We start from the raw sequence: 15,972 nt of genomic DNA, 5'->3' as shown, positions 1-15,972 counted from the left end.
TTTATCTGAACATTTATTTCTTTTCCTTTCTGTCTCATGACTGGTTTTTGTTTGGTTTTGCCTTTTTTTTCCTCTTTTAAGTCTTTGTGTAGGGTGGTGTTAAGCCCCACTGACTGAAAAATGTTGAGTGGTATTTTTGTAAGTAAGAATGTGCTTCATGGGTCTGTTCCTGCTGGGTAGCTGATGAGATAAAGAATCTCCTCCCACTCTGTGCCTCTGTTTTACACCCCTGTCTGTCTTGTCTGTTTAAGCTGGAAGCTTTTGAAACAGGGCTTTTTCTTTTAATATCTGTTTATGAACCAACTGAACAGGGACTTGGTGCTGACTAAGGATTACCATGTTGTTGTCATAAAAATAATTATATGTATTTTTAAACAATGGAAAATGCCAACTATGCAGTACACAAGCCTTAGAAGGATACGTGCTATTTTGGTACAGTCATATTTTTTCCCCTTCATCCTTGCCTATATGCCACTATTCTTTTGCCTCTTTATTGTGCTGTCTTCTCTAGATTGTGAGCTCTCCAGAGCAGGCACCAAGGACAATATATTTGCGCCGGAAGCATGAATGTCATACCTTTCAGTTTGTTACAGTGCCACTGTTGCCATCTTTGTCAGGTTGCTCTTGGTGCTTTAAAGAAAAGTCTTGCTTTTCGGTTGCTTGGCTTTTGTTTGTTTAGGTTTTGAACTAATGTTTTTCAATTAAGATGCAGTGGGTGCATATCAATACCGTCCTGTTGAATGCCAAGTCTGTAAATTTAAGAATTGCTGATGGAGCTTGGAGTTGTGAATATCCTCTGCACTTTAGTAGCACTTGAATGAATGTGAAGCTCTATAACTCCTGGACCTTCTTCAGGATTTGTGCAATGATGGAGGTGGAAAAATGGATTATTGTCAACTTTCTTCTAGATTTTTGACCCACGTGACAGTTCTGTGCTGGCTCTACCAACGACTAAATAAAATCTTCTATAAACATGGAAAGATTTCAAGCAGAAAGACGAGGACAAGGATGGCTGCTAACTGGGAAGATTTTTTTGTCACCTAGCATAAACAAAGTATCTAACTTGTCACAAATTTAATATTTGAGAAGCTAAAGTTGATCAGGGAGAGGAAAAGGAATGGAGAAGAGAAGGAAATAAAAAGTTTGGAAAACAATGCTATTTCCCTAAAGTCATATGATAAATGTATGATGGAATTAAGAAAATGGTTGGCGTTTTTACAACTTGAAACAGCTTGGAACACTATCAGAATGTTTTGATCAGCACAAATAGTTCCTTCACTATGTTTGATCTTTTCTTGTAGAAACGTAACTATCAGTCAGAGGTAAATGTAAATTGTCAGACTAATACCTTAATGCAGAAGTAACAGGTAAATGTGTCACAGGATTTAAAATGTCTTACATATATTAAAACTAGCTAACACTTATTAGAAAACCAGACCAAATAACCTGGCAAGCAGAAAATGTTGTTAGGGTGTGTTGCAGGGGAACTTGTTACTGGGTAAAGCGATGTTATGGGTGGGTTTTGGTATTGCTTTTTTATTTTTGCATTTTTTTGTTTTCTTTTTTTTTTATCTCTATCTCTGGTCTGTTGCCGAGGTGTGGTTATGTGACTGGCTGCATACATGTGTTCTTCAGTGAGTGTTGCTGTGGAAGAGATACGGCCAGCAGTGGCTATGAAGTAAGGGTGAAAAGAGGGTTTTCAGGTTAGAAAATTATTTTTAAAGGCCTAAAATGGATGAATGTGATCAGCTTTGCAGTCACCAGCATGCTCTATGCTCCTTTTTTGGTTTGTTTTTTTTTTTGAAGACTTGGAACTTGTTCCATCTCTATCAGTAAGCAGAATTTAATTTTATATGCTTTTACACTACTGATATTCTAGAAAGAGACAAGACTGAGTAGCTTAAGTAGTATATTTTGCCATGGAACAGACTTAAAAAAATTAGTGCTTGGCTGAAAACAGTGAATACACTAGCAAAGAAGCACAATACTGTACACCTTTTCCTTTTGATAGACAAAAGCAGGTAACCACGTTTTCCTTGGAAGTTTTTCTTCAACAGTCTGTTTCTATTTTATCTTTTGTTTTAACATAGAACAGAATATTAGAGAACTGTGGCAAGGGTTAATCTTGAGTTTCAATCTTTTTCTGTTCATATTATCATTTTAATCCTAGTCATTTTAGGTACTGTGATATGATTTCAAGTTGCAGCTATTCACCTGGCTTGCAAGATTCAGAAATGCAAAGGTGAATTCGCTAGGACGTTAGAATGATTGTTCTAGGTTCCTCTTTGCCTGTTCAGTCAAACACAAAATGAGCCTGTCATGTAAAAAATATGATGCAATAGAATACAAGTTGTAGGTACAGCAAGGTGTGGGAGCTGATTAAAGGTGTATTGCTGATCCCTATCTTGAAAGTATTTTCCAGGAATCTGGTGTACTACTGTTCCTAATATTTCTCCTGAGTTATTTAGTTTGAAATGCTGGAGGAGCTGGGAAAAATTTATAAAGAGATTCTGAGAACTGTTTGGGCTTAAGAAGGCTCATGAAACTTTGGGGGAACTCCATTAAGATGGTTTCACAGTGAAAGTAAAAGTTCAGTTATGTGTGTGTGATAAGTGGCATTGGTATCTTCTTTTCCATCCAGCATTGCATAAAATATGTTAAAAGTATATCAGAAAAAAAGGCAAAAGGTATTTAATGATTGGTTTGAAATTAGACTTCTACGCAAAACTGATGAGGAAAATCTCTGATTGAATTAAGCAAGAGTTACCCTATCTTTAATCTAGGCATACATTTGATCTTGATTACAAGGGTGGTTACCTTATGGTTATTTTTTAATTATCTTTCCTTTTATTTCACCTAACTTGTTCTTGTAAATTCATAGGGACCATGGTATTATCCTTGGATACCTAAGATGTGTATCTGCCAATTTGTTTCAGTACAAGTGAACACCACACACACTAATCCTCCCTGTATTCTTGATCACTAAAATTACTGTTGATACTGTGCAGCCACAAGAAGGCAGAGGTGAAAGCTTCTAAATGTCTGTGGTATTCTTATGTCTGTTCCAGATCAAACAATGTAAGCCAGGAACATTCTCTTCTCTGTACTGTTTCCTATATATTGTTCACTTAGAAAGTGGAGGAACATGGGTGAAAGGGAAGCTCATCTTTCTGTTGCAAAATGTTACCTCCCCCCATTTAAAAGCTGCTTTGTAAGCAGGATTATGTTGTCTCTTGCAAAATTAATATGTCATGGTACTAGTGTAACATTTATGAATTTTACACGTGTGGAATAAATACAATCGGGGGGGTGGTGGTGGTGGGAGTTTTGCCGCTTCATTCTTTCCACTCTTTCCTAATATGTGCATAATCCTGATCTTAGCCTTCAAAGAAAATTCTGCAAAAGTTCTTTCTTTCCTATTGCTATTTCAAAGCCTTTTAGATTTGTAGAAAAGACTAAATTGGATGTAAATTGTAGAAAAGACTAGATTGGATGCAAATTGTACTCCACCATGATAGCACACTTTGATGACCTTACTGTCCTTCAGAATAATGCTTTACACAAAACTAAGCACCGTGTAGCCATCAAGCGTGAGACTATCCTCGGCTTTCACCCTGATATTTTCAGTTGAAAGCAGTAATGCACTGTCAATGAAAGCAAAGACATGATTTCTTCAGAAATTGCTTTGTGTGGGGACCTAGCTCATAGTTCTGTCACCACAAATTCACTGTGATTTCACCTCTCGCCATGTCACAGGTTGTATGGTCAGGTAACTTGGGTGACCTGAGAGGGATTTAGGCCCTTATTTTTGGTGGTTTGAGGGTAGGTATGTGTACCAAATAATGGATACCAGCATATCTCAGCTTCTTCTGTGGCTCGTTACCCTGTCTGTAAAATGTATGTTAGTGTTTCCCTACCTCACAGGGGTGTTGTGAGGATAAATGTATAAGAAATTGCCATTCTATATTTGCTATAACTGGGTGAAGTGGGAAACTGTGTGCGTGGAGCCAATCAATGGAAAAATTGCTGAAGGTGCATAGAGGAGCTGGGAGTTGAAGGATGATGCCAAGGGCTTCTATCTGTATAATAACAAGCAGATTCTTGCTTTGTCCTGTCCTAGCTGTGGCAGCCTAACATGACAATTGGATTTGATGCCGTTACTGCTGTGTATTTTGAAGAGCAAAATATGAGTTTAGTTTTGAGACCCCTGTCCACAGAAACTCATAAAGTCCCTTTTTTTCACTAGGGATATCATCCTCTTTAAGTGGGGAGTGCTTTCTTCTTCCTACTACCAAAATGTCTGTGAGTTTTGGTCCCAGATTAGATTAGTCCAACCTGATACATCTTCTTTGCCTCTTTACCACACTTAATCACCAATGAGTGCACTCTGTTCAAGTAGGAACAGACTATTTTGGGCACTCTGGTTAAAAGAAGAAAAGTAGGTTATGGAGAGAATGTATACTCAAGCCCTCAGTATTTACCTGCTTTCTGTAAACTGGTGGTGGGAAAGGAGATTCCTCAGAAGTTGTTTAATGCTCAGGGTATGGCAATTATTTCTCCTTTTTCCTTCTGTTGTTGTCTTAGTGGATGCTCTAAAATGCTTGAATTATGACTTGACAAAAAAAAAAAGTATTTCAGGCACTGTCTTTGACTACTCATGCAGGAGCTTCTGTCTGTTCATAGGCTAACCCTCCATTTCTGTATTTTTTGGGAAAAAGCGAAATAGCTAACAAAGTTGATGTGTAAGATTTTGTCACTGAGTTTTACAGCTGAACTGTTCACTGAGATGAGTGAGGCTATCAAAAAGTCTTAAAGCCATTTTTCAGGCTCTTTTCAGAGCATTGGTTTATCAGTTTGAAAGTTACGTTTGCAGCATTGCCTACCAGAGACTCCAGGTCTTTTAAAGCCTGCTCTACCTTCTAAAGCAAAATGGATCACCCTAAGGCTATTATTCTGGTACTTTTTTTATAATCAGGTGTTGTTATATTTGTAGTTGAAGTTATATTTGTAGGATTGGAAAAACTGGGGAGTATTTATGGAGATGGCTGTGGTCAAAAATTTAGTTTCCTATTGCTAATTAGGGCCAGACTAATTTGGGCTGTTTTTCTCGAAGTGTGTCAAAAAACACTTTCCTATCCAGAGGCAAGTTCCTCATGGCATATATTAAAAGTCCACAAATCTTTTTTTTTTCTTTTTTTTTAAAAAAGTCTTTTCTTTTAGAGATGTGCAAGTTATGTTTGGATGGTGTTGGTTTGTGAAACACTTTAAAAATTCTTTCCCATGATGTCTTTTTCTTAGGGTATGTACATTAAATCAACATATGATGGTCTCCATGTAATTACTGGAACAACAGAAAATGTAAGTATTGTTAATACTGTATGTTCAGGCCTGGAAGCCTTTTTGACCTTACCTGTGGTTTATGCTTTCCCTTTGCTATAGACTACATTTTGCTTGCAAAAGTGTGCTAGTTGGCTGTTGAGGACCAATAGCATGTTGGACAGCAGAAACGCTTGTGCTTGTTTTCCTCAGAATTGAAAGAGTTGTTTCCAGTTGATGACCAGGAGAATCAGTTTTGATTTGTTCTTGCAAGACATCTAAAATTCTGCAGTTGATCAAGATAGGACGTAACTGTCTTGGAGCTGCCTTGCTCTGTGAATAAAAGATAAATGTCTTTATTATGTATAGGCTGATATGCTGGAGTTCGCTGCAGTTTTATACAAACAGCTTTTATATTTTTCCATCTATCAAGCTTTATTTTGCAATAAATAAATGCATGGAAATGGGGACATCCCTCCACATTGACAAATAACCATACATTTCTGCATGAACTTCTGAATAATGCCTATAGAAAGGAACACTTATTACCAGTGTACTAGTTCTCACTGAAGGTATTAAACAGCAAAAAACCATAATAGAGTACTTTTCAAATTACATTGAAATACCACCTCTTTCCCTTGTACACCATATTTAGAGATCTGGCTGTAAGCTAGGAAGTGAGCAAACTGATCATTTTGTGGGGAAAATGTTCTAGCCATAATCTTCAATGAACATGGAACAAGAACTAAACAACACTGAACTGTTCCATGATGATTTAGGCAATTCCTTTCAAAGATTTTGATGACATTTTCTGAAAATGAAGCTGTCAGAAATGTTTGTTTTATTCTGCTGCTGTGTTGTACAGTGGAAAGTGCAAACTGCCTACATAGTATTTACAGCTGCTACATCTCATCTGCAGTGAGGTTCTGTTAACGTCCCAAATAAAATAAGAATATTATTTTCATCCCTTCATAGGAGCTGCCATCTGATAGCCTTTATTCTTTGTTTTCTTCTGCTGTGGGCAGGACATCCATGCATTACACACAATAGATAATATCTATTGTAGAACTTATGTGAATGCCACCTGTCTCAGAATAAGGAAAACATAAGGAATTTCAACCTTGAAATGAAAAATCTAGGGAGCTAGATTTACAGCTACAGATATAATCAGTGAAATCAGTAAAACTAAACAAAACCAACAGAACCATACTTGAACTTAATCTAGAAAATATAAGAAAGAAAGGGGATGATTTTTATGGTTGGATTTCTCTCAGATTAAAACAAGAACCATCTCTCTTCATGACTTACTAATATCGGATTTAATTTCCCAGTGGCAAAGATAAAAATAAAATCTTAATGCATTCCCTCAAAACTCTTTATCTTTTGTGATTCATTAATATAATTTAAAGCCACGTCAGGAAGCTTCATTCGTGATGAGTTTTCTGCTGTTGTTACTGACTCTTTAACGCTCTGGAGGTGCTCACAGCAGACTGAGAAACTGCAGTCTGCTATCTAGGGAAAAAACTGCTGTATGCTAAAGCATGTGTGAAAATGAGCAACACTTTAGAGAAAGTAAGGTGTCTTTTGCTTTTAAGCACACAGCTGCTAGATGCTTCTTTTAAGAACAAAAAAAAAAGGTATGATTCTGATAAATGGGAGGATAAACGTCTAAGTAGCACGGCCAGAGCAAGGTCATGATGGTGCAGATGTAATCTGACCTGTTGATGTTGACATTGTTACTATTTGTGATACAACTTAACTTGTAGGAAACAGTAAGAATCTGAACTCTCTTTCCTTTGAACAAAATTTGATGTCCTTTTTCTTTCCAATTCTGTTCCTCCAAGTGAGACGTTGGCAAACTTTTTGTCTGAGGCTTTGCTGCAAGATCACAGAGAACCACCTGTCTTTTTGGTAAACACAGTAGCATAGCAGTGCTAGCAACATTAATGTCACAGAGTATAACAGAGTAGTTTTTGAAACCGTAGCTCTGCTTTTTCTGTTTGCCATTTTAGGGGGTTTTGTCCAGCTACAAAGCCCATTAGTTTGAATCTTGCTTTTCAGCATTAGGAGTCATCTCTCCCAACCCATCAGCACTGCAGTTCAAAGCAGCTTTGAAACTTGAATTGTGAGAGAGCAAGCTTCCTCACAGGTGACTGCCCCATAAGAGCTTCTCTCTGGTGGTCCTGTAGCATTAGAGCAAGCTGAGCTTTCTGGTTCATGTCTTCTCTCTTTTGTTTAGAAGTGAGAAATCCAAAGGGTATATTGGTCCAGCAAAAGATTACAGCTTTCTTCTTAAGTGGCCCTTTTTGGAGAGGTTCTTTTAAATCACAAAGCAAATGTATTCTTCAAATAAGGTCATTTTGTAATTTGGTTTTGCAATAGAAAAGAGTACTTTCCAAAGTAATAGCATGTAGTGCATCTGCAGCAGGAGTGTAACTTTGAAGGGGTGCTTCCAGCATCCCCACTTACTGTGCGCTGTTTGAGTTTGCAGGGTGCCCTTAGATCTCAGGGAAGAGAGACCTTTCAGAAAAATAGTACCAATTTCTCCATTCTGAGCACGTAGCTAATGTACTTCAGGGGATCTAAACTGGTCTTTCAGACAGTGTGGGTATACAGGGGGAGTAAGACAAAGACAACATTTAGCCTTCAGAACAAAACTAAATCTATGCTGAAGAATAAATCCTAAACAGATTCTGAATAGCTCGTATGTGCGATCCTCAGTAACAGGTACTTTCATCTGTTGTTCAACTCCCTGTTGAACTGAATTACAAGGTAAAGATACATCTGTGAAAAAAAAGCTTATAGATTCTCTTCTGTTTTCATTATATAGTGATGATAAAAGGTACTGTTCCTTTATGGCAAGGTCTCTGCGTATTACTTGGGAGGAAAAAGGATAACGAACAAGAGTTGTAACCTTTTCATAAGACCATAACCTTGAGACTCCTTTATAAATGATTTTTACCTCACCTTGCAGTGTGTTCAAGGCACAATTGCAATAAGGGTTTTTTTAAATAGACTTTTCCAATTTGAAGATTCTCAGACCATATTTTACTGGCTTGTCACACTGCTACACAAAATACCCATTTTGTCAAGATGTAAGCCGCAAGTGCTGATGTTAATACAAAAGAAAGTTTATATTGTAGAGTTCAAGGGTAATTACACAAAATTCACTTGCACTTACATTTTGACAGCTTAGGTGTAACTACATCTAAGCTAAAATAGCAGTATTTCATAGGAGGATTATAAAGATTGTTAGAGATATGAATGAATAAGTATGAGTAGTGAAATGGCAGGCAAAATACAGATCATTACAACATAATCATCAGTGTTAAAATTTTTCTCCAAGTTACTTAGCCAATACCTTTAATGCTGGGGTGGTGCCAAAAAGTCAAGGCTGCTGTTCTTTATGCAAGTAAAATTATGCTTTCACCATCCCAGCTTGATTTAGGATGTTTTGAGCAATGTCTCCTAGGACTGAGTTGTCAGTGACAACCTCAGCCTCGTGTTTCTCTTGGATATCTCCCATTTAAACACTGTCCTTGACTTAGACCATGAATTACATGCAATTGTACTAGAAAGTTGTGGTGAAGCTATGGGGCATATTTTGAATTACGATACAGTATGTAGGCTATTACAAAGAGTCTTCATTTCAAGCCTAGAGCATATTCTCTAGACAACCTGTTATTTCATTTGATATTTCATCTGAAAATTAATTTAATTTCGTTCATTTCTGTAAAATTCATAGGGGCTTTTCAGAAACCTACTTCTGAGCAACTTGGGTTGTTTTCTTTCAAATTGACAGTCTCACCTTCTACCTTTAAGTTGATTAAGTGCCTTCATAGACTGGCAATCACAGTACTGAGAGAAAAATCAAAGTGTTGTCACTCTATGAAAAGCTGGAGGAACTTATTTTCCTCTAAACATAGGAGTATTTGCCTCAGAAAACAGTTGGTCTACTGTAAATGTAGAAGGCAGAAGAAGGGAGAGTTTCGTGGGAATGTCACTTTATGGAGGAACGTTGGGGTTTTTTATTCTGGATTTTTATGTTTGCATTGTGTTGTCACTGAGGTGCATTTTTTGAGGCAAAAGCCAAAAATGAAAATACTTTGCTTTTTGAAAGTGTGATCTTTGTAGGATTTTTATGCTGCTTGCATTTCTTCCACCCTAATGATCCGGAACTAAGTTGCCATGTAACTTACATGGTCTTCATAGTTGGTACCTAACCTAATCCTCTCTTTGAAGAACATACATTTACTGAAGCTCCTGCAACATACTGAAACATTGAAAAATAAAAAGGCAATGTTTTGAAATTTGTTTGTGAAGAATTGCCGATTAGTCTTGATAGGCTCAATATTCAGCCAAAGCTTGGCTTTCAAGGCTTTAAGAGATGTTAGGCAGATTAAAGCACTCTTCTGGCAGAATAAAATTTAAAAGAAATCCTTAGGACTCGGTTATGCTTTCATAAAAAAAAATATTCAAACCTTTCTTTATATTTGATTGTATTGTGTACAATAGTACAGATTATTTTTCTCCAATAACAATGAATTGATTTATTAAATATTTATTTAACTCTTTATTTCACAGTAAAATGTCATTATCAATCTAACCTGATTTACATAGCTTAGAAAACATACTGCTGAAAGAGAGATGATGACCAGTAAGAACTGCATTCTTGATCATCTCTTTTATTTTAAATTCAGTCACCTGCAGATCGGTGCAAGAAAATCCATGCTGGGGATGAAGTGATTCAAGTTAACCACCAAACTGTGGTATGTATAAATATGTTCTGTGTCGATTGGAGATAGAGGTGTCATGGCACATCAGCATGCGTAGAGAAAAAATATGTAGAAAAATGTGTTTTTATTATTAATTCTAATATTAAAATTTTCTTTTTCTCTTCTGAAACCACATAGTTCTGAAGTTCAGCCCTGATCCTCTGAGTATCACTGGAGCTACAAAGTTAGACTAAATAGCTGTGGCTTGGGAGATATGTTAGGGTGTTTCCTGCTTACCTTGGGTTTAGTGTAATAGAAGTTTTGGGTCAAAGGAATGCGGGGAGTTGCAAACCTACTGGAATGTGTAGAACATGATTTTTGAGAACAAAAGCATGTAAAATTCGCATACTGTGCCTAGGGCGGTTAGGGTACTTTAAACACGGATTTTAAACTTGGAAAGTTAAGATGAAACAATCTTTCACATATGATAGTCAAGAAAACTAATGCCAAGCAAACTGCTCTTGAACAGATGCATGTTAGTTCCTGCTGATTTAGGGTTGACGAACTGTTAAAATCACCTTTTCTAAGGTAAGGCTTGGGAACAGAAAAAACCAGACTGTCAGTATAAAAAAGAACTATTCTTTTTCCAAAGTATAAGGTTTCCTAAGAGTAGCAAAAGTCAATATATGATATAAATTACATATGTCCTTGCAAATTAATTTAACAGTTAATTAATTTGACAAAAAAGTATCCTAGATTGCCATTATTAATACAGCAGTCATTTGTTAAAAGCCTGTTTGCCATTCCCCATAGGGTTCCACTTCTAGCTTTAGGCTATTGTACATCACGTCAGGTCCTGTGCACAAATTAGTGTAATATTTCAGTATACCCTCCAGCTAATTTTGATCTAAAATGTACTGTACATATGTGGAACTTAACTGATGAGAAGCAATCTTTTGAGCTATGCACTGTAATCTAATAAATCTAAGTAGATCAGGGTGAACTTCAATACTGTTTGGCCTTCAAAAGTATTGTATCCCATGATTACTTACATGTGTAGTTAATGATTAATTTCTTGATTTTTCAGCACTAAGAAAGCTTACGATATTAATTTAATAGGGAAAAACATTTTAGATCATTATTTTTTTGGCTACCAAAATGTTTACATATCTGAAGAAACACATCAACAAGCATTCAGTTTTTCTAACAAATCCTGATGTTACTATCAGGAAATTTGTCCTGTTAACTTGAAAATTTCCAATCAACTAGGTATTTTTTTCTAGGGTTTTTGGAACATCTACACTGCATTTATGTGATGGAAAGATTACATTCCTAATACTATCACTGATCATAAAAACATTTTAACAAGCTTTAAGGTGGGCTTTCTTACCTAGTTGGATGGAATTTTGAATGTAGGTTTTGGCTTTCATATCAGTGAAGCTAGGTATTTTGAGATGTACAGAAGAAAGAGTTGCTTGTAATTCTAGGAAAAAGGACCATAGGGAGCTAAGACAAATGTAATTTAAGTTGGTGTAGAGGATACGTATAGTAATAGACTAAATCACACATTTGCATATGCTCTCGCTTTGTTGCATCAACAATATAATTAAAATAATTGGCATCACTGCTATTTTATGAAGGTAACTTCCTTGTATTTTCATGTTGCTTTTCCACAGTGAAAGTCAGCAAGCATTCTCTTAGAAATGTGGTAGCACCTCCCACATTACCTTTACAAAAGTGCACTTCATTCACTTTCCAATTTATAGAGCAAAAATGTTTGACCTTTTCTATGGCTATTGCAAGGGGTTTAGAAACATTTTTAATGTAGACATTTTTTTAACAGACATATTTTTAAAACAGACAAAAGTCTAACTCAGGCCTTTTGTACCCTGGCCCCTGTCATAAGGAATTTACTGTCCAGTTCTAGTAATCTCTTTTCCTGCGGAGGAGAGGTATTATTCCTTACAGTGATTCTTACTTTGGAGATAAATAATTCTGAAGATATTATATTTTGTTTTTCTCTTTATTGACTTTTTTCATACTTCATACACAGTATCTGATTTTCAAATTGCTCCTTGTAACTTGTCAGAGATTGTCACTTGTATTGACTATAGAAACAACTATGATGAAATTTCTTAAAGAGCTAAAGCCACAGGAAATTATTGTTCACATGTTACTGTTATTTAGGTGATGTCTTGTAATTGGAGAATCAAAATCTAAAAAAATCTAACTAAATTTATATTTTAGAGTTAAAACTTTTTTACTGTGTTTTCTTCAGTTATTCCAGTGTATTCTATTTGTCAAAGTGAATGTAATACCTGGCTTTCAGTACTTTGTATTTCAAAGAATGAATATATGGGGAGGAGAAGTTCCATTCTACACAAATACATTAAAAATCCAACTTGTTAGCTAACATGATTTAAAAGAATTACTTTAATAATTGAGATATGTCTGGGATTCTTTGGTTGGGTTTTTTTGTTGGTTTGTGGATTTTTTTCCAGAAAGCCCAGTCTTTCAAACAAGCATTATGACAAAGTAGGAGAATAGTTAAGTGACTTATAGTGATTTTTTTATTATACATATCCTAATAGTGTGTGTAAAAAAAATTTAAATTCTCTATTGGCATCCTCTGCTTGCTTGTAGTGATGCTTAATCTTCACAGTATTTTGTTTGGCGGTGAAATCAAAGGATTTCAAGTGATTACTCTGATCGTTTGCTACATTGATAGAAAACATGTGTAACAGTGTGTATTCCACTTGTTGCTGGCAGGATGTCTGGAATGTAAATATCTTCTGAATTTTTAAAATTAAAAGAAATAAGATTAAGCCTAAAGTCAGTGAAAAGTTAGTGTTCACAAAATTGTCCATTAAATTATGGTTTATTGAGGTTACATAGCTATATCAATCTTCTGCATCACATTTGCCTTATAGAATACAGTTGTTTTTTAATAGCTCTGTATCTAAGAGGCATGACTCCCCCACTGAAATTCAAAGGATTTAGGCACTGTCTTTTCTTAAAGTTCCCTATAAATTCTATCCTTAATCTTCTTTAAAAGCCTGCCTGTTTAAAATATTTCAAACATAAACAAAAACCCAAGTCATCCAGATGATTCAGAATCTGCACTGTGCTGCAGTACTCATGTTTGTGACTATATATAAGTCAAGAGCGTGTTTTGCCTCAAGATGGTCCTCCTTTTAACCAACTGAAAAGGCAGGAAACAGTGTTAGTGCTTACATGAATTATTACTGTTCACAGTACACTTTCTGGTTGTGTCAATGATAAAGCAGTAGAAGAAATACTCCCAAGCAGAAAAGAGGAAGGTATAGACTAAGGATGGTGTAAGATTCTTGAATAACAGGCCACTCTGTGTAATGTCCTGTGCATAGTTTCTTTATTTTGGATGCATTTTTGGCACATTGCATTTACTTCTAAAACAAGTACAATAGGACTTACAGATTTAATACAAGGATGCTGTGACATCCGATAGGCATGTGGATTCCCAGAATTTGTGTTTGTTGCTAAAACTCATTGGAACTCACCATATAGATGATGGAAAAAAATGCATTTAATTTGGCAAAATAGGTGAATATGGTCAGTTATCAATCCATTTCATGGAGAAGCTGGTATGTTCAATGTTTTTAAGACCTGGAAGTTACCATTGAAATTGGATTTTTTTGAATCATGTAGTGTGTAGATAACACCTAGGTTTTATATGTCTCTTGACATGAAAACTCCTGTAGGCTCTTGTGGGCCAAGCCAAGTCCACAGAAGTGAGTTGCTGGAATTCTTTTTGTATTTACAGTGCAAAAACTTTGAGGATATTTTGCTAAAATTCCTGTGAAACATGATAGATGCATTTACAATATCATACCTTGCTTTTCTGTAAGGGTAAACACTTAAGAAGGCTATGATACCTTTCTAGATCCTTACACTAACTTAATCTTTGCTTAGAAAAGTAAGGAACAGGTTTTTAAGATTCACTGTACAATTAGTGAGAAGAGTTACAACTTCCACAGAACCTCTCAGCATTTGTGGGTAACTGACAAATTACAGCTGATAGGAAATGCTGAAGTTGGGGTGCATATGTATCTCGAGTATGTGCATCCAAAATGGAGTTTGCAGTGCATGTCTTCTTATTTTAGGAAAACCAGAACAAAATACATAGAAGTAGAAAAATGTCATTGCAAATATTTCTGTTTATTCAGTTTTTCTGCACTGTTTAGAAGGATCTCTTTCAGATCCAAGCTAGGGTTTTTTGAAGATAGATTTCATTGAAGGCCTTACTAACTTGGCTTTGAAGGAAATAGTATTTTTATAAGGACTCAGTAGGTAAGTGGGCTGGAAGAGTATAATTGGGCGGGGACAGCATTGTCTGTCCAAGATTTTCACATTAGATGTTTATACAACAAAACTTCCACTAACAACATCTTTTATTTAAAATAATATGTTTATTCACTTATGATGCTTGACTTGAACAGAGCAGTGAAACAAGATCATAAAAGTTCAAAAGAAACGTGTGTCATGCTCAGCTTCCTTCTGTTGCTGTTAATGCATGTACTTTCATGGAAGAGGAGATAGAGTAATAGCTCCCCAGTAATAATTTTAATCCTTGCCAAATCCTTGAGTTTCCTCTGTTTATAATAGTTTGATAAATGCTAACATTAATATTTAATTTTAAAGGTAGGTGGGATTTACATCTAAAAGGTTTTTAGGTGTATTCAGAAATGTAATGGAAGTTCTCTGCAGGGCTCTATCTTGAACGCTCTGTAGTTTTTCAGGATATGAGGACCATACTTTGATTTTGACAAATGTAGACCATCCTCCAAATGTCCTCTCAAAATTTCAGTTTAATTCTTTATTCTTTCTTTGCAGTCTTCATAAGTATTTTGTAATACTGATAAAGGAACTAAATTGGCAAGATCCTCTCAAAAGAGAAAATCTTTTCGTGAATTTGCAATTGCATATAACATGGTATTTGTGTTGAGATTGTATGATTTTGCTTATGATTTGTTTTCTACATGGATGTGCAAATGCACACAGAAATAAATTATTTTAATCCCGTATGTCAGGGAACTGTAATATTGCAGAAATGAAATGTGTAGGAGAAGATGATCTTTTGTTTCCCCATGGTAACAAATACTGTATGCACTTGTTCATGGAATCTGTTTTCCATTGATCCCTGGGGCTTGCTCAAAGTTGACGTGTGAAACACACCACTTTGATGAGCACAGGCTCATTTTTATATAACTAGTATGCTGTGTCAGTGTGGGCATCCACTTATACTTCTAACTCTGGCACGACACATCAGCTAACAAACAAGTTCATTGTTGCATCTTGTGTTAGAGCAGCGTAAGCTTGGCCAGCCCACGCTGCTTCATGTTTCTGCCAAACTTTAAATAATTTCCTTTTTTTCATTCCTCATGAAATTTTCACACTTAACTACACACCTGTGTCACCAGCCAGTGGAATTAGTTCAGTTGCAGCAGAAGGCCGCGCTGTGCTGCCTTTCAGCAGCTACTTGTCTCCTGGATGATAACAGAGTTAAGTATGTGAGTGCTTCTACCTTAATTTAAAATCCACCTGCTTGGCTTAGCTGAAAGCTTAAACCTGGTTGACTGTCCCCCAAAATAGAAAGGGAACACTGACAGCATCACTCATAAGTTGTAAATGGTTGTGGGAACTGCTCCTTACTTGTGAGTGGCAGGTTTGGTCCTGTGACCTGGACACTGACCACTTTCACTGTGCTCTTTGATCTGTGCTCCAGAGGACCTGACCTCCACTCTCTGCTGCAGTTATGGTATGCTACAGTACTTGAAGAATATATGCTGGTGTTGTGGTTTAACCCCAGCTGGCAGCTAAGCACCAGCTAGCTGCTTACTCATTCTCCCCTACTCTCTGGTGTGATGGGAAGAGAATTGAAAAGGTAAAAGTGAGAAAACTT

General features: G+C 36.2%; 1 protein-coding gene across 4 annotated transcripts in view; it reads left to right on the top strand.

Moving 5' to 3' along the window:
- The window catches only part of CNKSR2 (connector enhancer of kinase suppressor of Ras 2), a gene marked incomplete at both ends in the record, with an annotated part of 218,763 nt that overhangs the window by 91,599 nt on the left and 111,192 nt on the right, over positions 1-15,972 (top strand). For all 4 annotated transcript variants that reach the window (XM_080614176.1, XM_080614175.1, XM_080614174.1 and 1 more), the window contains 2 exons: positions 5,299-5,358; positions 10,017-10,085. In XM_080614176.1, coding sequence (XP_080470302.1) covers positions 5,299-5,358; positions 10,017-10,085 — 129 coding nt within the window. The remainder of the gene's footprint in view (positions 1-5,298; positions 5,359-10,016; positions 10,086-15,972) is intronic.

This window comes from Psittacula echo (assembly GCF_963264785.1).
Source record: "Psittacula echo genome assembly, chromosome: 3".
NCBI lineage: Eukaryota > Metazoa > Chordata > Aves > Psittaciformes > Psittacidae > Psittacula > Psittacula echo.
The sequence above is the reverse complement of the archived record's forward strand: the minus strand, read 5'-3'. Positions and strand labels throughout refer to the sequence as shown.